The 24414-nt window shown below is 33.4% G+C and overlaps 1 protein-coding gene across 1 annotated transcript; it reads right to left on the minus strand.

Annotated features, from left to right (window-relative positions):
* Positions 1-1052: 1052 nt before the first annotated feature.
* Positions 1053-4906, minus strand: LOC145580101 (putative protein phosphatase 2C 63). The gene is made up of 4 exons (XM_081637447.1): positions 4366-4906; positions 3618-3991; positions 2156-2392; positions 1053-1634 (listed from the first exon to the last, which is right to left on the minus strand). Exons 1-4 carry the CDS (start codon positions 4616-4618, stop codon positions 1389-1391), a joined length of 1110 nt encoding a protein of 369 aa, XP_081493573.1. The 5' UTR covers positions 4619-4906; the 3' UTR covers positions 1053-1388.
* Positions 4907-24414: the final 19508 nt, after the last annotated feature.

Consider the following 24414-nt stretch of genomic DNA (forward strand, 5'->3'; position numbering starts at 1 on the left):
CCGCTACTGCATCAATCCCATAAAAAGTAAATAATGGGAATATGAACATATGACGACGAATTTCAGAACATGTATAGAATTTGAAACCAAAAGCTCTTGAATAGTAATTAGTTCTGATTAGAACTTATGTTTTTCAGATTCCAAACAATTTCTAAGAACTCCCAGTCAGAAAAATATAATTAAATAATTAAAAAAAAAATAAAATACTATCCACCATTCGACATCAAGGCCGAGAAAAGACTGCAACTCCAGATTAGCCCGATGAGGCACCAGATTCATTGCATGGCAAAACCAAGCTCATTTAGTGCAGTAATTCATACACCTTTGGCCAAAATCTATCATATCATCTCACCTCATCATCTTTTCCAATTTCCATTCAAAAACAAACCAAACCAGAAATCCAAATGATATACAGAGTATCTACATGAGTAACATGACTAAATTCGACATCCTTAAAACCGTAAATATTCTATTCAAACCTATAAATGCTAAAGCCTTTCGATAGAGAGCTTTGGCATAGAAGTTTATTACTTGTTAATACACTTGAACCTTGAAGGCACAAACTGCAGGATTTAGCTCTAACTCGAATGGTTACTACTTCACACAGCAATTTCTCTGTCATCTGTTACCTTAAAAGTTAAACTCAAAGAAATGTTGCCTCAAAAAACAAAACAAGGAAACAAAAATCAAACCAATGTTAATTATTAAACCCTTGTCATATTAACCTCCGGCAACATCATACGTATCCTTCTTCAGCAAATGATCGCTCTCATCCTTTAAGAACCTAGCTTTATCAGCATATACGGCAAATTTCACAATACCTTTGCCATAATCATTAGAAGGGTTAAGAGTAAATCATGATACTGCCATCCAGTGATTAGGGAGCTTAAGAAAAGACTTGAAGAAACTAATTGGACTTTAGGTAGCAAGCTCTTGCACTGATGACCAGTGTCCATAACTAGCTTTTGTTATGAATAGGATTCAGCATCAAACAAGTTAGCACTTGATATTCATTGTTCGATGGCTATTTGGGTAACATTCCAAATCAAGGGTGAGACAGACAAAGAAAAGACAGTAGTTTTCCGTTAAGAGTTAATGTTAAGAGTAAACAACTAGATGTATACTTTCGTATAGAAGGAGTTCATCGTAATAATGCCCAAAGAAAAAAAAAAACACAATATTACTGATCAGATCTCTGTAACCTAAATATCTACAACATTATTGTGTCTGTTTGATATTTCCTTCCACTTACCAAAACATCCTTGCTAGGTATCTTAATATACCAATCATCAACTTTCTACCAGACCCAGCTAGCCAGCCAGCCAACCTTTCGTAGAAAATTGGCCTTTATGACTACTACTCTCAAAATGTCATACGTGCACACCCTTTTATGTTGACTCTGCATTGAAGGAATATATGTCAGCAGGGGCATTGGTGCAGCTAACAGCAGACTGCTTGAATCTAACAATGTCGCCATTATGCTTGTTATGATCAAGATACATTACTACAACGGAGATATCATCATGGAAATGACGCCTTATGCCTTTCTCGATATTTTTAATATCACTATATCTAAGCTCTCTCTTCCTTGCAGCTTCTTGTAGGGCAGCTGTCACTAGTCTTTTGGCGATTCCCTACAACATAAACAATCAACATTAGGTTAAATTGTCTGCAGAAATTTAACTGAAGTTTAACGCAAACAAATTACAGTTTCTCCATAACAAAAATGATGTCTCATTTCATTATTGTAACATACAAGGAGTTACCATTATGCTGGTATAACACTCTACTTTCTTTATCTCATAGATTTAAATATAAGCAAGGTATAAGCAGTACAACGGTTGATTTAATCCATTGTTTTTTTTTTTTTAATTATAGAACTTATCCCAGGACTCTTCTAATGTTACGTCAGTGTGTAAAAATCACTCAGTAAAGTCATCTGATATCATGTAAATGTAACCCCTATCTCATCAAGGCCAGTCTTACCAAGAGGGCTACTATTTTTACAGTAGTTTCATTTCTCTTCAACCCCCCTCCAAAAAATAACCTCGGAATAAGGAAGAACAATACTCTATGTAGGGACCATTATTAAAACAGTAAGATTTGAGAACGTGGTTTATACAGCAACAAAAAAAAAGAAGCTATTTAAACTCACCGTTCTAGAATTCTTGGAAACCATTTCCACCACAGTTTGATCAGACAATTGTTCCCAAAGACCATCTGATGCAAAGATTAGAAACAAATCTTCTGGCTCAAGCTTTCTTTGAATTATCGATGGTTCAGCTGTCATTGCTGGACGTTTTAAGGAAATGGGGTAGACAAACTGCTGATATATAGGGTCTCTACTGAAATCTGGTTTTTTCAAGTACACATCTCCAATGGATCTTGATACCTGAAAAGGACAAGTTGATCAGAACAGCATCTTCATCAGATGCCTTTTCTCAGATAGAAACTTAAAGTAAGCAGCATAACAAACAGTAAGGAATATATGAAGACTACTTATAGTTCTTAATTGTTGTTGAACAACTACTGCTTTTCTTTTATTGTTCTCATCTCCATAAATATTTATGCTTCGCATATAAAGATTTGAAAAACAGCCTTATCAAAAGGACATAGTTAAATACTCTATATCTAAAAGAGGTAATAGCATTGGCAAAGCACCAACCAAAATAATAATACAAGGTATACACTGCTGAACTCTTTAGTAATTATCTTTGATGCAAAAGAGAGGAAATTTGCAAGGCCAATTTGCCATTGGATGCATAAACTGTATTTTATTAGTCGCATAAAAAAAAGGACAACTTAACACAGTGACACAAAGGTTCTAATATACAACGGTAAAAAACACGCATTCATTTAGCAAGTTCACTTTTCAAGCATTTTTGGTTCAAGTTGCAAAGCATACATTATATTTTGAAACTATCTTAGGCAAGTTTTAAAAAAAAATAAATAAAAGGAAATTCTCAAACTTAAAAGCCTTCAAGCAGAAAGGATACTGAGGTCAGTACTCAGAACAACCACCATTATCATAAAATGTGAACATTTAAGGTAAAATGATTTTTAAAAAACACTATTAATGTTGCAAAACAAATTCATACACACAAATGAGTGTTTAACCATTTAAGGCATGCTATTACGGTTGCAAAATAAAATGAAACACACAAGCAAGCATATACTTTGCAAGTAGCAATTAACAAACTATTCTCCTGCATAAGGCGTAATGCAGCTTCCAAATAGCCGTCCACATCAAACAAAGGCACACAACACCCTATTGCAAACCTGTAATATACAGCATACCAGGAGAAATGAAGACAATTGTTGAAAGGCTCAATATCACATGCACCCATCAATCCTCACTGTTCTGTTTGAAAGAAAACCACACAACCACCACCCTTAGAGGCTCCTGCAGAAGCCAAGTCTTGGGAGGTGAGATGTATGCTTCCATATGTCTTCAAGAGAACCTCAAGAAAGGATTATTTTGAACTAAATTAAGGACAAAGGTAGTATACATAAGTAAAAGCAGACTAAATAGCATGTAGTCCATAATACTCACACCTTAAAAATGCACAAAACACCCACACGGCCATAAGATTAGAAAGCAATGAATAGATGATTACTTGTATAATCCCCTTGATCCTCCAAACTCCACGACTGTATACAACGATATGAGAGTCATCAGGATGAAGTGCCTCAACCTCCCTTCTAACCTCCACTTCTGACACATTATGATCAGTTGATAACCTCTCAGCCACAACCACTTCCCTTTTCCTAACAGAAACTTTTCGACCCAGCACTGCTCTCGAGTCACCAAGATTGGCAACAAACAATTCATTATTTGCGACTGCACCCAGTAGGCAACATGATCCCACAGAAGCAATATTTGGCTGCACTGATAAATTGCGCTTTACTAAACGCAAGAATTCATCCTCTGTTGCACTAAAAGCCTTCTTAATCACTTCAACCGATAACCCTCCATGCTCGGAAGAAAATTCTGAGATAATCACATAAACTTATCAGCTCGTAAAACCTATTTTTAAGAGAGACCAAAGAAATGCAATCAATCCAACACAATTACAAGAATATGAAACAGAAACACAGCATATAATCCATCAAATTAGATAATTCACCAAAATTACAAAACCCCATAACTTTTCATCTGCCCAAGTCAATAACCAACAAAATCCCATTAACAAGATGAACCAAAATTCAATATCTACACAAGAACCAACCTAGACTCAGATCAAAATGGTTAAATCTAAACCAAACCCAATATCACAAATCAATCAAAAACACAATTAAAATCAAAATCAAACAAAAATCAAGAAAACTAACAAAAGGGTGTTATAATCAAAGCATAAAACTTACTATGGAGGAAAGAAAAAAGATGGGAATTGACAAAACGAGAAGCTTCAGGACCACCATGACCATCATAAACACCCACATAAGTAGCAGAAGGAGAACTATAAACCTGACTTTGATCTTCAAGAGATGAATTAGCTTGAACTACAGCTATTGAATAATCTCCATAAGCATGAGGTTTCAGATCCATATGCCACAATAATCCATCGCTTCTCCTTCCTAAACACCTCTCCAATGGCTTCATACAACTTCTTAACATTCTGGGTATCTCAGATTTTGATGAAATTTGGCGAAAACCCAGAAAAATCGCAGAAATTATGGTTTTGTTTGATAAAAAATTTGAATTGTGAGAATGAATCGAAAAACTGGGTTCCTAAAATTTTGATGGGGTTTGGTTAAAACCCTTAAAAATTTACAAATTTGATGATTTTATAATTGAAATTTAGGATTGTAAGAGTGAATTGGGATTGAAAAATTGAGGAGATTGAGAAGAAATTGGGAAGGGAAAATCGTGTTGAGAAGCCGCGTGAGAGAAAAGGAAGAAGACTGACTCATGATACTTCTACTCTACGCGTGAAGCAAAAGTGAGGAAATTAAGGGAACGTTATTTTTTTTCCTTTTTCTTTGCTTTGACTTTGTTTTAGAAAATTAGAAGCTTTTTGAAATTTAATTGTTTATTTAAGGAAATTAGAAGCTTTTCCAAATTTAAAATCCGTGTGCTAAATCACCTAAAATGCTAAAAATAATGAAAGATGCTAGTGTGAAAATGGGAAGATATAATAGAGGGATCCATACTTTCTTTTTAAAAGTGTTTAAAAGTGGCAAATAAAGGGGTGTCAATCGGTTTTACGGTTCGATTTTGAGTTCGGTTTATCGGTTTTTGATTTGTAACGGGTCGGTTTATAACAGATTGGAATCATTATCGGGTAGGTTTTAAATTAGTTTCAGGTCGGTTCGGTGTTTTTTTTATTAAGGTTTCTTGTCAGGTTGTAATTGGTTCGGGTCATAACGGTTCGGATTGAACTCGGTTAGTTTTAAAACAGGTTTTGTCATTTTAAGGCGGGTTTTGGGTCAAAACATATCGGGTCGGGTTGTAATCGATTCAAGTCGCAATTGGTTCGAGTAGAACTCGGTCGGTTTGAAAACAGGTTTTGCCAGTTTATAACTGGTTTCGGGTTAAAATAGATCGAATCCTTATAGGGTTTGGTTGTAATCGTTTCAGATCATAATCGATTCAGATAGAACTCAATCGATTTAAAAACGAGTTTAGTTCAAAACAAATCGAGTAAAATCGGTTCATGTCATAAATATAAAGAATTAAACAAGTTACATTGATCAATTAATGAATAAAAACGAGTCGAGTTGTAAACTTGTAATTGGTTGGGTCATAAACACGTTAGAGTAAAAATTATCACTTTATTAGTTGTATACTTAAATTTATATTTTGTTTTAACTAGCAAGTTACTAATAAATAGTAATTACTTAGTTATAGTTTCTTTATTACAAGTAGTTTATAAATTAAAATACGACAATTATTTACTAACTAGTGTATTAAGCTATAATTTTCATTGGTCGCTCAATTAAAACACGGATCACAATCCAAACCCCTCAACAAAATGTTGCTCACAACCGTTGATTAAACCTATCTTTAATCTAATGCCTCTCATTCATCTCCCCAAAATCACTAAAACCTAATCAAAATCGGCCCAAGCCAAATTCAAACCCTAAAGTCTTCATATCTCATTCCCTACACTCACCCGTACCACTTTAGGCAAAACACTTTCTCTCTCACAATCTTCTCTCATAACGGGTTACAGACTTACGGGTTATAAATGGTTCAGTCATAACCGGTTATGGATTGTAGAAAGTCTGGTCACAACTGATTACGGGTTATAAACAGTTCAATCCTAACCAGTTACGGGTTGTAAACGAATTGGGTTTATCGGGTTTTTGTCGGGTTTAAACGGTTTTGATTCACAATGGGTTAGGTTGCTATCGGGTTAAAAGTACTTCGGTTCGGGTTGTTCTCGATTTCGGGTTGTATTGGTTCGGCTTGATAACGGGTACAGATCATTAATGGTTCTCAAACATTCGGATCGGTTCAGTTTTAGGTTTTAAAAAATCGGATTGGGTCGGTTTACGATTTTAAAATAACAAGTTCTTAGCGGTTCAGATTCTTTTTTGAACAGCTCAGAACGATTCGGATTCACTAGTTCAGGTCGGTTTTTGACAGCTCTAGGCAAATAGGATCATTCGATTCGGATTTGGCTTGTATATTTGGGTTTACAAAATTCTTATTAAATTAAGGGTGTGTTTGTTTTAGCTTTTTTTAAAAGGTTAATCAAATTATATCAGATGTAAGTTCTCAAAAAAAAAAAAATAAATAAATAAAATTATATCAGATATAATAAGTTAAGTTTAAAAAAATTCAAGTGAAAAGATTTCATTCCTAATTTTATCATCAATCAATCAATCAATCATCAAGCTTCTATATATATAGTAAAACAGAGGGCACTCGAAGCTCCACTCTAACTATACTTTGACACGTGTCGAGCTATTTAAAAAAAAAATTCGCTTCATTTTTTACTCCTAAATATAGCAACTAAATCAAAGATTATATGCTATAAAATAATATAAATATTTTATAATCATTTACCTATTACCATAATATACCTACTTCCTTCTTATGATAATACATGTAAAATCCGGATATAATCTTTGATTATACTTCCTTTTAATATTATACCTCTAAATATTTTTATTATCTAGATCTTAATATTTGATCTTGAGATTTTTTTTTTTTTTTCATAGCAACATTTGATCTTAACATTCATGATCTTAACCCGTGAAAATTCTTAATTGCACTACGAGCATGTATTTTTTAACAATGGGTCGTGGGTTTGCACTTCATCATTATTGATCATGATATATATTTAAAATATATACAGTATAAGAATTTTTAAAACAGTGCAATTTATTTTTCTAAAACCGTGAAAATTTTATTAGATATATTAGAAATGATGAGATAATTGATCGTATATAATATTGTGACCACATTGTGGCCTGGGATAGCGAGAAAGTGTTATTATGTTGATTAAACCTAAAGTACAAATTTTAAAGGTAATCATAAACTTTCATATGTTAGGTGCTACAAAATCAGTTAAGCCACATTTTTAAAAAAAAATTGGTCGGGGGTTACTCACTCGGCCAAGGGTTACTCGGCCAGTCGGGGTTACTTGGTTAGGGGTTACTCGGTCAGTCAAGGGTTACTCTTCGATTAGTCATGGATTACTCAGTCAAAGGTTACTCGGTAGATTAGGGGTTACTCATCGGTTAGTCATGGATTACTCAGTCAGGGGTTACTCGGTCGGTCGGGATTTACTTGGTTAGGGGTTACTCGGTCATGGTCAGGGGTTACTTGTGTCATTGTGTGTTAGTTGGTCACTTACAAAAGTTGCTGAAAGGTAATATATAATATATATAAATGAGCATGAGTCATCCATATTTAAAATACGCAAAGGACATAAACCTTTTTATATCTCCAAATCTAAATTTTTTTTAATGCAACATTTAATTAAAATTTTGATACACAATAACATGATAAATGGGTGTATCAATGTGAATTTGCACGGGTACTACACATGATAAAAACCACAACTAACATTAAGCTAATTTTAGTTTCAAATTTCAGCATATATAATATATCAACTTTCAAAACCATGCAATTTGCACGGGTACTATACTAGTACTATATACTAAAAGACACTCCAGCAATGACATGTGTCATCTTCTGGTGTGTCCCTTATATTTTTTTTTATTTTTTATTTTTTTTAAAAAAATTCCATATAAAAAACAAATTTTATACATAAATAAAAGGTTTGATGCGTCTTTATATTTATTGTCAACTATAAACTTAAGTATAAAACAAAATTTCTAATTTACATAAATAAAATATTCGATGTATCAATTTTTTTTAAAAAAAACAAACCAGTGCTTGCATTAATTAAAGGACAAAGAGTCCATATTTGATGTATCCTTCAACAGTACAGTATATAGTAAAATGCATATTCTTAAATATCTGTTTGGATTATAGGCTATTTTATAATCCATTATAATATTTACATATGTAAATTTACTTATACAATGTTAATTTAAAATTAATTATTAAAAATTTCCATGCATGGCACAAGGTCTAACCTAGTTATGTACTAGATTTATGCCCCGAAAATGCCCGGATTGTTCATAAAATTTTAATTAGGATAAATTTTTTGGCTTAAATATCCATTAATACGGTCATGTAATCCATTTAGATAATGCAGGATATTTAAACATACGACATCATATTTAAAATAATGCACTTTTTGTAGTTTTGTTTGTAAATATTTATATTATTATTGACTTGAAAATATTGTTATTGAACTTAGATTATTTTTACTACATTGAAAGTATTTTTACCAAACCTAAATTTTTACTGATTAAAACTTATCTTTAACGTTTCTCTATTATTTAGTTAACTAAATTAAATATATTATAAATTGATCTTATTTTAAAGAATTTTTTGAAACGAATTTTATGATAGAAATAAAACCGAGTTATAGGATATTTATTAAAAGTTATGATTAATTTTATATATATGAAATATTAAAAGTGTAGTGATAATAAAACTCTATACAACATTTTTATCTTAAAAAATCTATCATAAAAATAACTTACTTAGTATCACATGTGTCACAATAATACCTATTTGTCGCTTACGTGGTGCGACACTTGGCAAAAAATTAGAATGCCAAGTGTCACTTTCTCGTGGCCTGGCTGCAAGACCAGGTTTATATATTAGTGATTTATGACATGATTATTCTTTAAAAACCAAGTGCGACGTTATCTCTATCTTTATAATCTTAGCAAAACATTTTATTTTTATTTATTTTTTTTTTTGTAAATTTAATTAAATCAATCTCTTGTATTCTAAAATAATTTTAAAATCTAATTATATATTATATATATAAAGGGGAGTTTTTTCCTGAGTTTTTAGAGAGTCACGTAGGATTTAATTTTTTCAGCGTGCCATGTAGGATAATAAATTTTAGTGTTAGCCAATTAAATACGAGATTATTAATTTCTTTTTGAATTAAATAATTTAAATGACACGTAAGCAAAATTGGCGAATGAGATTTCCCAGTTTAAATTAATTAAGTATAAAATATTATCTTTTGAAATCAGGAATTTTATCTAAATATATAACAAATTTTGGCACATAAATAAATAAATATATATATATATAATAATTTTTAAAAATTCAAACAAACCGTGCATAGCACGTGCTTCATCTAGTTTAACCTATTTTTGGCTGCGAGGTTGTCCCAAAAACAATTGCATATAGAGTTTCATTACTTTTTGCACCATGTTAAAAAAAAATTATAAATAAATCCATAGTTTTTTTAGGGGTTTATATTTTTAAAACCCAATTTTCACTCTCAAGCAATTATAATTGATACTAGAGGCTGGCAGCGTGCCGTGCTGGGCCACCGCGGGCTGTGCCTCGCCGTTCCTGGTGGTGGCTCGTGCCGGGTTGGCCGTACCTACAACTTGGCGGCCCGTGCCGTGCCGGGCCACCATTTGGCACACTCCAGCCCACGACATGGCCCACGTGCCTGGCGTGCCGGGCAGTGGACCGCACATAATTTTTTTTATTTTTTTTTGTTTTTTATAATCTATAAATATTTTTTTGAACAACTTTTAAAATGAGTATATTTAAATAATTTTATTAATTTATGTTTATGTTTTTGTATTATTATATTATTATTGTTGTTTTTTATTATTCTTATTTTTATCATTATTGTTCTTTTACTTCTTTATTATAGCCGTTTTATGGCTGTTGAAATCAACGAAATATAGCCGTTTGCATGGATTGTGGCATGTCGTGCTGGCGGGCCAAATTACCGTGTCGCCCACTGTGCCTGTGCCGTGCTCGTGCTAATTTTTCAAAATCGTGTTCACGGCACGACCCACGACCCACTCCTCGGTCATCGTGTTGTGCTGCTGGCAGGCTCGTACCGAGATGTGCCACCTCTATTTGATACGTATATAAGACTTGTAAGTATTTTGAAAAATATATATACTTCGGTGTAGACTATGTACAGTATAAATGATGAGTTTTCAGAGTATGAATTATTGTACTTTTCTACTCCCTCTGTTTTTAAATACTTGCTCCATTTCTCCATACACGGAGTTTTAGGAAAAATTAGAGAAAGTAATAAAATATTAAGGTAGTGGGGTAGGTGGAAGAATAAAAAAATTGTAAAAAGTAAAAGTAGTTGGAAGAAATGGATGAGATATATGCCCTGTTCATTTCACCTTAAAATAATAACATTAAGTAAAAATAATTTCAATTTAGTAAATATAAATTCAGTTCAGTAAAATTAATTTCAGTTCATTAAAAATAATTTCACTTCAGTAAAAATAAGTTCAGTTCAGTAAATTCAGTTATCTTAAAGAAGAATTATAATAGAAAATCAGTAAAAGTAATTTCAGTTCAGCACAAATAATTTCAGTTCAGTAAAATTAATTTAAGTTCAGTAAAAATAATTTAAGTTCAACAAATATAATTTTGTTTCAGTAAAAATAATTTCATTTCAGCAAAAATAAGGTGAAATGAACATAGCCATATTATAAAATTAATATAATATGGTTTACATTAAGTCACTAGTTGAGAGAAATGAATTAAATATTGTAAAAGCTTTCCAAATAAGGAAATGGAGCAAGTATTCAAAAACGACCGGAAAAGAAAATTGGAGCAAGTATATAAAATCAGAGGTAGTAAAATTAAAGGAATGTTTGACATGTTTGTTACGGAGTACAAGATTTCATACATATGACGTTCAATCTAAAAATTTAAAAACAATATTAAGACCCCATTCTCTTTACCTTATTTTTGCTGAAACAAAATTGTATTTGCTGAACTTAAATTATTTTTACTGAAATTAAATTAATTTTACTGAACTGAAATTATTTTTGCTAAAATGAAATTATTTTTACTGATTTTCTATTATAATTCTTCTTTAAAAAACTGAATTTTACTGAACTGAACTTATTTTTACTGAATTGAAATTATTTTTACTTAATATTATTTTTTTAAGGTGAAGAGAATAGGGCCTAAATATCTTAATTGATTATGTTTTATTTATGATTATCTTATGGTAATTCACTGACAACCAAACTTACGTGTAAGTTATTTACTATATTGAAATTAAATTTAACGATGTGGAAATCCTATCAAATATGTCTTTTTTAACACATGCTTTGATTTGCTAGTTTTTCATAACTACTTATAGTTATACCCCATTCACTTCACCTTATTTTTGTTGAAATGAAATTATTTTTACTGAAACAAAATTATATTTGCTCAACTTAAATTATTTTTATTGAACTTAAATTAATTTTACTGAATTGAAATTATTTTTGCTAAACTAAAATTATTTTTTACTGATTTTCTATTATAATTATTCTTTAAGAAAACTGAATTTTACTGAACTGATCTTATTTTACTGAACTGAAATTATTTTTACTGAACTGAAATTAATTTTACTGAACTGAACTTATTTTTACTAAACTAAAATTATTTTTACTTAAAATAATTTTTTTAAGGTGAAGTGAACAGGGCCTTATATGGCAATTATACTACTCTGTATTTTATAATTAAGTAAATCCTAGTTATGCGTAATCTTAATCATCTTAATCCATATCAATGAATTCTATAAGAATACTAATTTTGTACAAAAATTTGATCATAAGTAATTAGAGACATTGATAGTCAGAGCTACGCATTGACAACAATACAATATCAAAACAAGTTTTCAAATAGAAATGGACATTTATTTTATTTTATTTTTTATTATTGAGAATAGTAAAATCAAATCATAAATAAAAAGTCCTATGACATCTACAAAATATATTCAAATACAACAAATACATAACATATTGAATCAATAAAATAAAAAAAAAATCTTTACATAAACTACGAGAGTACATGCTTACACTAGTGAAATTAAAATACGGCGATTTTGAAGAGATAATTGAACGATTTGTTAGTCTAAGATGATTGTCAACTGATTTATTTGCCTTAATTTGGAAATTGATAAATCTCGCATAATTCTTGACAAATGAAATAATTTCACTGCAATCCATTAAAAAAAATCCTCCCTCAAAAGAGAAGAAAAATCCAGTTTTTTGAAATAGAAAAATCCTTGTTATGACTTACATTAATTAGGAAAAATACAATTTAATAATCCCAACTATTGGCGATTTACCTAAAATAATCCCAGCTATTGATTATTTTCTAACAGTCCCAACTTTGCCTCTTATTTTCTTCCACTAGACCCAACCGGTCAACAACATGTTATAACAGGTCATATGCCACGTGTCAACACACGATTGGTCCCAAATAAAAAAAAATCAAAAAAATAAAAAATCAGAAAATTTCATTTAAAAAATCAGAAAATTAAAAAACATGATATAATTTTTTAAAATTAGAAAATAAAAAAAAAATTAGAAATAAAAAAAATCAAAAATTCAAAAAACAATATGAAAATCTGAAAATAACAAAAAAAAAAAAATCAGACAATTAGAAAACTTTCAAAAAATTAATAAAAAATGAAAAAAATTAATATAAAAAAAATCAAAAAATTAGAAAAGATCAAAAAAATTTAAAGAAACAAAAAAAAAACCCCAAACCCACCCAGCCACCCTCCCACCACCACGTAACCTTAGCCAGCCACCCCCCTCCCCATTCGCTGCTGGCGGCCAACCCCCATAACCCCCTATAATGGTCGGCCGACACCCACCTAGCTCGGAAACCATCCAGTTGGCCAAAATCACCCCCGAAACCACCCCCTCACTATTCCCCGACCGCAAAAACCACCCCTACCCTCTTCCCCGACCTTCGAAACAACCCCCTCCTTTCCCCCACCGTCAAACCAGGCCACTCCAGCGGTGGGGAAAGGAGGAGGGGCTGTTTTGGGGGTCGAGGAAGAGGGATGGGATGGTTTTGGGGGTCGGGGAATAGCGAGGGGGTAGTTTCGGGGGGTGGTTTTGGGCCGGCCGAGTGGTTTTCGGGATGGATGGGTGTCGACCGTCCATTTGAGGGGTTATGGGGCTTGGCCGCTGGCGGGGAAAGGGGAGGGGAAGGATGTTTAGGGTTATAGGGCGGTGGGGGTTGCTTGGAGGGTTTTGGAATTTTTCTTTATTTTTTTAATTTTTTTTCTAATTTTTTGATTTTTTTTTTTAATTTCCTGATTTTTTTTAATTATTTTCTGATTTTTTTTTTTTTTTTTAGTTTTCTAATTTTTTTAATGAATTTTCTGATTTTTTTTTTTGAATTTTGTATTTTTGTTCCTAATTTTCTGATTTTTTTTTTAATTTTTGATTTTTTTAATTTTCTGATTTTTTTTCTTCTAATTTTTTAAAATCTAAACTAAACAAGTGTTGACACGTGGTATTTATAAATTTTTTTTTTTTAAAAAAATTACCTTTTCAACAAGTTACCGGTCATTGGGACTGCTGGAAGAAAATAAGAGGCAAAGTTGGGACTGTTAGAAAATAATCCTTAGTTGAGATTATTTTAGGTAAATCGCTAATAGTTGGGATTATTAAAGTGTGTTTTTCTTAATTGATGCAAGTCATAACCAGGATTTTTCTATTTCGGAAAACTGGGTTTTTCTTCTCTTTTAAGGGAGAAATTTTTTTTCTTAATGGATTGCAGTGAAATTATTTCATTGGTCAAGAATTATGCGAGATTTATCAATTTCCCATATTTAGTCAAATATATCAGTTGACAATCATCTTAGACTAACAAATCGTTCGATTATCTCTTCAAAATCGCCGTATTTTCACCAGTGTAAGCATGTACTCTCGTAGTTTATGTAAAGAATTTTTTTATTTTATTTTATTGATTCAATATGTTATGTATTTGTTATATTTGAATATATTTTGTAGATGTCATATGACTTTTTATTTATGATTTGATTTTACTATTCTCAATAATAAAAAAAAAGTTAAAATAAAAGTCCATTTCTATTTGAAAACTTGTTTTGCTGTTGTACTGTTGTCAATGCGTAGCTCTGGCTATCAATGTCTCTAATTACTTATGATCAAATTTTTTTACAAAATTAGTATTCTTATAGAATTCATTAAGTATAAATACGGAGTAGTATAATTGCCATATAAGGCCCTATTCACTTCACCATAAAAAAATTATTTTAAGTAAAAATAATTTTATTTAGTAAAAATAAGTTCAGTTCAATAAAATTAATTTCAATTTAGTAAAAATAGTTTCAGTTCAGTAAAATAAGATCAGTTCAGTAAAATTCAGTTTTTTTAAAGAATAATTATAATAGAAAATCAGTAAAAATAATTTCAGTTCAGCAAAAATAATTTCAGTTCAGTAAAATTAATTTAAGTTCAGTAAAGTGTATTTTTCCTATCATTAATACTATGAGAACTTATGACTAATATCAATTACAAGGATAATTTATGATAACTTGTTGGCCTTTTGCAATGGGTCCTCTAGGAAATATATGTTGGATCTGAATCCCAATCAACAATTTAGTATCTTGAGCTTATTACGTGTTATGCACAGTTCGATTTGCTCCTGCCTCCCGGCATTAGGGGGAGAAAACAAACATTTATAAAAGAAAATTAGCTGCAATGAGTTATCATATTATTATGTTGATCCTTCAATTGGAAGTGTTTACAAAATAGTTCACCTACAAAGTTTAGCAAATCAATTGCCAGACTCGGTTGATGACCTAAAAAGAGTGACCAAGTCACATATTCTAGATGTAAATGCTCCAACCAAATTTGATGTATCAGAAGAACAATTTGAAGTTGTTATTAAGTCTAACATAAGCATGGAAGATCAATAGGTTCCGAAGACAAAAATAATCATCAAAAAAGAAAAGGAACAATGATTAATGATGGCCAAATCGAGAATATGATTTTTGAAGGATCTCTAAATGAGACTTTATACATGATACTAAAGGATATTTAGGTACCTTTTTTTTAGGTAAGTCAGTATAGAAATTTTATAGGTCAATAGAAATTTTACAGAGTGGAGTCCCAAGAGGGAGCACTCTAGCAGGCTACAAGTAGCCCAAAAAAAAACAAAGAAAAACCTATACAATGAGTTTTTCTATATTTTCTCTATCTACAATCTTTATCTTCTTAGAGTTTACACCTAGTGATCTATTTCTCACCTCAAACTTTATACACTTTATAACTGTATAAACACATAAAACTTTCATATCCTAAAGAGCTACATTTCTAGCTCTCCAAATCCAATACAAAACTGCTAAAGCACAAACTCTAAGCAGCCCTTTCTGGAAGCTTGAGTGCTGATGTCTGATCCGTCTTAATAGCACCGTGAGAGTGCTAAAATTGCAGCTTATATTTAGCACTGCAGAACCTGCTCCCATATCTTCTTGTTGTAGCTGCATTTGAAAAATAGGTGTTCATGTGACTCTATCTCTTCCCTACATAATATGCAGTCAGTCAAAGTCACTGATCCAAAGCTAGGTCATCTGTCACTGGTCATTAATCTTCCCTTAATTGCCAGTCATGAGATAAACTTGTGTTGGAACAGCCCATCTTTATTTTTTTTATTATTAGGATGTCTTAATTTAATTTAAAGATGACTTTCGAAATAAAAGAGTTTTAAGGAACTTTAATCTGGAAATGACTTTAGAAATAAGAGTTTTAACAAACTTTAAATTTTGTTCTGAAATGATTGTTTATGAAACTTAACCTTATATTAGGATGACATTGGACATAAATGATGTTTTAAGAAGGTTTAATCTTATTTTAAGACGCTTTTAGAAATAATAACTTTTATAATTTTATGAACTTTTTTTTATCTCAAACCCTTTTCATAACACAAGAATGAATAATAACTTTGCATGCTTGTTTTTAATAATTAATGACAGTTAATGTAAGGTTATGGCCTCATTTCCAAACATGAGGTTAATATTAATTATTTAGTTGTATAAGGTTGTAACAATTATCCATCTCCATAAAAATAAGCCCAGATCCCATTATAATTACCCGATGGATTAATTGACAATCGGATACGATTAAATAATTTATTGTTCCCTTTTATTTGGAAGCAAGGCCTTGACAGGTGTTGTGTTCGGCCCATTCCATTAAGCCTAAACACATAACCCTTAAAACCTTACAAAAATTACCCTCGAGTGGTTTTAAACTTAAAGTGAGATTATATAATGAACCCTTATCGTTTCACTCCAAAAAATACCTTGACCCACTAAAAAAAGTCGTCAATTGGGACGCATTTGTTGAATTGTCTTGTTCAAAAGACATTTTTGGTGATCACTAATCGAGGTGATTGTCCTCAACCAAGGTGGTTCATTTTACTTTTATGAGTGAATCCGTCAAAGATCACTAAAATCCCACTTACAAAAATGACGTTTATTTCAACTACCCAAATTAAAAACCCAACGACATTTGGTTATTTAAAACACATCATCGGTCCGAACTACGAAGGTTTTGATCCGTGAGTGAATTCAAAATCCCACTATGATCGGTACTTAGTGCAACTTTGGTGCTCAAACCTACCGTATATTAATTATTATATCATTTTATGTGACTAACATGCCTTAAAACTTGCTTTTAAACAAAGCATTAGTAAGAGCCCGTTCTTTAGAATGGAAGAGAAGACGAGTTCCAGACGTTCCTTCGATTCTCTTAACCTAAATCCAGAACTCAAGATTATGCCTTAAAATTTTCTTTTTATGGAGTTAGCAGTTAGTTTTAGTACCATTTCTTAAAATTGACTGTTTTACAATCCGTCCTTATTCGGGTAAAAATAAGGTGACGACTCTAAGTTTTTAATTAAAAGTCTTATCAAACACTTAAGTGGAACCTCTATAGACTAATTTGTCCACTAAAAACCGGGTACCATAGTCTGGCGACTCCACTGGGGAATTCTCTCTCTTTTTTTTTTAAAAAAAAAAAAAAGTGTTTAGTGATTTAAACCTTAAATTGTGTTGTTAAATGGTTCAAGTGTTCTTATAAGCATGTTGTGTGTGTAGTCATCCATCAATTGTCATGAACATGAGCATTCTTTTCTTTTTATTTTTAGGCCGACACCTCTGCCTATTGGTAAGGTCGGATTTAGACAACAAAATTAATGAATTAAGGGCGGAAACCTATATCCGTGAGCTATCGCAATCGGCTCTGTTAGGAACGTCCACCCTTGATGTTCACAGTTGGAAGTGATACGAGGCCACTTGGTTAATAATTTCCTTAAAACGGATTGCCCATTAGATTAAGAAACATGTGCATCAATACATACATGAAATCTTTGTGGTCATTTGTGTTAATGATTCATTCGGGTTGTCATAAGGGTTTTTCTTTGTTTTTATTTTTACCTAAAACCTATTTTTTTTTTCTTTTTAAAAGTGAAACCGTTTTTTAAGAAAGCTTATTTATGGACCCAATAATAAACCGAGAGTTAGCCTTAGACCTTTCCTCATGTGATCTCAAGAGGGTTTAATTTTCCAAGACTAACAAACACCATACATGGTGCATTTTAAGAAATGCTAAAATCCTTCAATAAAATCTTTTCAACTTAAAAAATGGTTTAATCACTATTCATAAATTAATGTATGAGTTAATGTTCTTTTCAAAGGAGAGTCTTATACCCCTCAATACCTTGAAGGATTTTTTCTTTTTTCTCAACCATGTTCTTGTCAATCAAAATTGCTCACTCATTGTTTAGAGACCAAGATATGGATACAGGAGCACAAATGTGTAGTGGAGGAGGTTGTTGGGGTTTCATCCGCCAAATTTACTCTAGGAGGTGTGAATCTCTAAGTGTTATATATCATCGGCTGAAGTTGCAGGGTTTCCTCAAGTCAAAGCATAATAACTACACTATGCCGTCTCCTAGGGATGACATGGGGAAATATTGCAAGTATTGTTATGACTATGGGCACAATACAAATGTTTGTAGTGATATAAGACATGCCATCCAACAATTGATTGATGATGGGAAAATTCCAATTCCAAGATTGTGGACTCCACCTACTTTGAGGTTTCCAAATGCAGATTTGCCAAATGATTACAGTAATGATCGGCCTTGTCCATTACTTTGGTATCGGATTGCTACGAAATCTCAGGAATTTTGGTAGACAGTGAGTCTGTATTCAACATTTGTAGCAAAACCATTCTCGAGAAATCAGGATGTGAAGACGCTCTTTTAAGACCCTCAAAGAAGATGGTTAGAACAGGCGATTGCACTCTTATACAGGAAATTGGAGAAATTACCTTGCCACTAGGATATCATGACTGGGTTTGTAATGCCGATTTCAAGTAATTGATGATCCGAAAAACCTCACCTTTACCTTGGGAAAATCATGGTTACAACATATAGGGGCAATTGCCTCTGCAATTCATCAAAAGGTCAGGTTTTCAACCCCGGGCGGTGTGATAACAATTCATGGGGATGCAGTCTTACCAAACATGGCAACCACGGTGTGCAATATGGTGAGTTTTGGGGAGGGTTCGACTTCGAGACCGAAGAAGGAGAATTATGAAAGATCATTATGGGACTTGCTATTAAATTCCTCAATGTATCGTAAGGCTTTAAGTGATTATCTCAAAAGAACAATCATAAATGTCTCAACCCCTTTTAGCGATTTGCGGGAAATCTTCAAACTTGATCCTCACCAGGTCAAAGACGATTTGATTAGAAAGGGTTTTATAAATGACCCACTGGATCATGCAATGATATGTCATAACATCAAGTATCATCACGTTCACATTGATGAAGAGTCTTCCATTAATATGTGCCCGTACCATACATTTATTGAGTGGGAATTCGAGGAGGAAGACCTTAAACCCGTAATAATAGATGATTTTTGTAACAATGATGTATACGAAAATATACGTGGTAAAATTGATGCTATTGTAAAATACAAAGGTGTAAGTTTCACCACAAGTTTCATAATTTGTGATATACCAGTTCCCTATGATATTAAATTTTGTCAGCCCTGGATTTACCAATTTCATCCCCTCATGTTAGTTCAATCCCAAAAGACGCCAACACAGCTTCATGAATCTTTAACCTTCCATGGTGGCTATAAAATTTTAACCTTACGGCCTGAATCTCCGAATGATAAAAGCCCGCACCCAAAGGTTTCCACTATTGAACAATCCAAGGCCTCTTGCCAAGAAAACATTGTCCCCCATTCTCGTCAAACTGGCCCCGAATTAATATATGATGTGCCTATCCATGAATCAATGTATTCTCAAAATTTATTCAAAACCTTAGATTCTTTTCATCTTCCTCACAAAAAGGTAAAAACATCAAACATCACGATGTTGATCCAGGGCTCACCTTTACAGATAGCGATTTACCCCTACTCACTATCATAATGAACCACTGCTTATCACTCTCCGACACGGTTCAAGTTATATTAATCACATATTGGTTGACACCGGATCTGACGTTAATCTCTGTTCCCGAGAGTACTTGTACGAGCTGCGATACAATGATTTACATATCACTTACCGCTCCATTTTTCTCAGAGGTTTTGACCAATTGCCAAGGGAAGTGACGGGGTCTATAGTCTTACCTTTGGTACATGAGAATGTTCTGTTCAACATAGAGTTTATGGTAGTAGATTTTTTACTCTCATGCAACTTGTTACTAGGAAGACCCTGGCTGCACGGGTGTAAAGCAGTCTCATCTAGCTTACACCAGAAGCTAAAGATGAGAGCATCTTGGGGCATCATTACTATATGTGGTGACTATAGTAGGGAAACCTATGGAGGTTGGATAAACACCATAAAAGCAGCATATCATTGCATAGAAAATGATGAGGTGGTTGTAATAAGGCGCCTGCCATTTGCAAAAAGAACAATATATTTTCCTATTTCGGAAAATGAATGGGACAAACCGAACTGGATACCGAACAAGGAAAAGGCTGATGATATCCGAAGGAGGTTTAATTGGCTTTATGACGAAGACATAGCAGTTCCTTGTGAAGGGGTTGAAACATCTGCAAACAAAGTGGCATCCCTACGAGAAATCATGGAACCTTACTTCTTCCTCGACAATATTGATCATTTTACAATAGAGTCATGCATGGTAGTGTGTAAAGCATGGACATCATGGACTTTGGATAAAGAAGATAACCCCCTATATGTTGCCAAATGTAAAGCGACTTTTAACTGGGGAAGTAGATGCATGGTAGTAGTAGTCGTTACATTTTCAGTGAAGTTTGTTGTAATTTTTTTTATGTGAACTATGAGCGACTTGATCCCTGAAAAAAATGGAAAAATGAAAAATAAAAAAAAATCTTGTAACAGGGTACGTAGGTAGCTCACTTTGAGTGCAGTCGCAAAAAATAAAAATTATCTTGTTTTTATGTCGAACTATGATTGGCCTGATTTCCTGAACCACGTTACACTCAGCACATTTTCACACTTAGGAATACATAGGCAACCTTTGGGCTCGGCCATTAATAGTTTGTTATATTGCTGCAGGCTTTATTTTTTATTTTATTTTATTTTTTTACTTTTCACATTCCTTCATGAGGTGGAAAATAGCCATTCTGGAGGAGCAGTTGATTTAGCATGGAAAAGAACATTAATCCATACTTATATAGTGATATAACCATAATAATAAACTAAAAAACAACCATAATACTAAGGTCAAAAGGCATCTAGTATAGCCAAGGATGAGAAGAAGCCAAGGATGAGAAGAAGCGATTGACACCATCATCACTTCTAATTGTTTCACTTCTAGAGAGCGTGCCTTTTGTAACCCATTTTGCAATAAACATAGCGAGAAAAAGGGAAAATTAGGCCCTCTAAGCCTGGAACCAAACCAAACTTCCAAAAATCCCCTGGTTCTCGCAATGTATAACCACCCCTACATCCATCTGAGCCGTGTGATAAAGCAGCTAAAGATAGAGTATGAGGATTTTCACGTAACCAAGAAGTAGTTGACAATGCCCTAGTTAATCTGTCTATTATTATAAAAAGACTCCTTTGACCTATTGTCCAAAAGTCTCGGGGAGATGAGATATATAATATCTCTTACGTGGAGGAAGTTTTTGAATGAAACTCTCCTTAGACTCTCGATAGTTGGAAGGACCACCCATCATCATTGTTAAATGATTATAGGTTATGAAATCTAACATACCCAGCCAAGGTTGAGTTACAGAGCTTTGAGATGGACCTTTCCCCTAGCGTGAGGAAGTTCCAGAATAGACACTACAAAGAGTATTAAAAACTGATATGGATATTGACCCCTCAGTCAATCGAGTGAGCGAAAAGAAACATGAATCACTCCATAAGAATAGTGTGATGGGAGAGAATTATGTCTTGCAAATAGTACAAGACATTTTCATGCTTAGACTTTCTAAGACTTCCTTCCCGATTGACGAATTAGAGATGAGCAAGAAAGAACAAGTAGGGAGATAAGTTTTAAGTAATACGGAGATGTTACTTAGTATTTGACTTGTACAGTACCCACGAGCATCCCAAAACAATAACCTAAGAGATGTGTACGTGGGGAGGTTAGAAGCGAAATATGAGGATAGGTTAGGACTCTCTATGAGTTCGCTAGCGAAAGGGAGGTTTTGTTGACTTATAGTAAACCAAGTCTATAGGGAAGCGTAGAGACAGAGATGGATGATAATAGGGGAGAGAAAGTTCTCTCTAGAAAATTGAGATGGATGATCTTTTAGTCGTGTTGAACCAAGAATCTCATTACGTTCCCTTTCTCTTAATTCCCGAAGAGTAGAGCGCGAAGTGTCAGAGAAGAAGTGAATCAAATCTCTGACGCGTGAGGCATTAGGATCCATAATACAAATTTGAGCAAAGTAAGAAAAATCTTAGAAGATAACACTTGAGATTTTAGAGAGAGAAGAAGTTTGAGTGAAGGGTCTTATTTCAGGCTTTACGTATTTATAAGACAAGAACTAATAGTGTGTCCAACACACAAGGAATCTTTGTAGTAGGGTCCAAGTCATTTTTTTTTTAAAATCTTATTAAAAAAAGGGGTGTTCATTTCCTTTAAAACTTTTTATTTACTTTTCTTTTTTAGCTTGTCGAAGAAGTTTTTGTGCGTCTACAGTATTGTTCCCTTTTTACCTTAGGAAATTTACCTGGACCTGCATAGGATCTAGGCTTGTCCGTCAAACTTCTTCTCCCAGTTTACAATCTAATTCAGTAGCATTTTCCCCGGGTCATTTGACACCAAGGGAAGTTCATTCTCCACCACCAAGCGAAATGTCTGAGATTCCTGGTCATGAAAGTTCGCTAAACCCTGATCCATCTAATGATCTTCGAGGAATGATGTGAGCTATCCTTAATCCTCAAGATACCACGGAACAAACAATATAGAGCTTGTTAAGACAGAGTTCAAGTGCTCCTCCTCCTCTTCATGATTCAGAGGTAGCTTCACCATTGCAGCTAGATGAGGGAAACAGTGATAGAAAAGCACCTACCAAGATTGAGGAAGATATTCTCAGGCTCAAGGAAGTACTAAAGGGTATGACCAAAGCGGAACCTTGGTTGGATATTCATGGTCTCACCTTATTTCCGAAAGCACGGTTGCCATCCGGGTTTAAGATGCCGAATCTCACGAGATTCGATGGTATAGGAAGTCTTACCAATTTTTTGAAACTATGCGTAGGGGCCATGAGTCCTTGGGGTGTCGACAAACCTTTAATAGCACAATTGTTTCAATAATATTTTGATTGAGCTGCTGCTCATTGGTTTCTTAATCTAGAAAACTCAAAGAAATTTTCATGGGTTGATATTGTGCGAGCATTTTCTGGCCAATACAAATATAATGAAGAGATCGGTGTAACAAGGAGACAATTGCGTAAAATTATAATGAAACATTTCTGCCTTCATCACCAGGTGGAGAAATAAGGCTGCAAAGATGGTAAATAGGCCAAACAAAGAAGAACAATTACAGATGATAGTGAAGAACATTCTTCCCTTCTATCAAGGACGAATGGCTTTCCAGTATTTTCCGTCATTCAAGGCTCTCATATCAACAGGAGCCTTGGTAGAGGATGCCATAAAAAAGGGAGATATCGAGAAAGATGAAGGGAGCAGTAGTAATACATCTTACAATCCTAAATTTGGGGCCAACAGGAAAACCAACAACAATGACTCAATACCCTCAAAACAATCAAACATGATACACAACATTGGTGCCACTCCAGCATTTTAGCTCAAGCCACCGAAAATTTTTATCCCTTTGAACATGACTTATACTCAAGCTTTTTCCAAACTAAAAAAGGCCAACCTTGTTCAACCTTTGAACCCAAGTCCAACCCCAAGAAATCCTCCTCCCAATTACAACCTGAACCAACACTGTAAATTCCATCAAGGGCTTGGGCATGACATTGAAAATTGCATAGCATTTAAGCACCGTATTTAAGACCTAGTAGATGGAGGAAGGCTTTCAGTTGGGGCGTCCTCTGATAAATTTAAAAACACACAACCAAGCATCACTAACAATCCTCTTCCCAATCATAAGCCTCCCGTCTCTATAAACACCATCTCTACTTCCAGTAACAAAATTGATCCTACACTATTAATGGTTCGAAATGCCCCTTGAATGTATGAGATGCCATTGTCTGAAAATTATGTATGTGCTGTGTATGATTCATCCACTCAGCAAAGGGTCAAGCTTGTGCCATGTAAGGGTTCTGATGATGTCCTTAACAAAGATCCGTTCTCTGATGTATGTGCCACAAAGGGTATGATGGAGCATTTTTCCTAATAGATGACGATGATGGTGCTTATTCGTTGTTGTCTATTGTTGAGAAAAACACTGGGGCACAACTTACTACTCCTATTAATCTTCGATGTCCGATTTACCTTGACGATCTTAGTGATGAGAAAGATTTACATGTGGCTTATTTGACTCGTGCTGGTCGTCACTTTAAACCTTCATACCTCGAGGATGAGAATCCTGTGGAAGCCTTGAGAAGGAGAAAAAAGGATAAAGAATTAGCA

The sequence above is a fragment of the Chenopodium album genome, chromosome 14 (genome assembly GCF_948465745.1).
Source record: "Chenopodium album chromosome 14, dcCheAlbu1.1, whole genome shotgun sequence".
Lineage (NCBI taxonomy): Eukaryota > Viridiplantae > Streptophyta > Magnoliopsida > Caryophyllales > Amaranthaceae > Chenopodium > Chenopodium album.

Bases quoted from the DNA above. Each gene is read 5' to 3' on its own strand.
- LOC145580101 (XM_081637447.1), bottom strand. From the start codon at position 4,618: ATGTTAAGAAGTTGTATGAAGCCATTGGAGAGGTGTTTAGGAAGGAGA. The intron at 2,393-3,617 runs GTAATCATCTAT...TGTCCTTTTCAG, and splicing joins GGATCAAGGGGATTATACAA to GTATCAAGATCCATTGGAGA. The intron at 1,635-2,155 runs GTGAGTTTAAAT...TTTATGTTGTAG, and splicing joins TTTCCAAGAATTCTAGAACG to GGAATCGCCAAAAGACTAGT.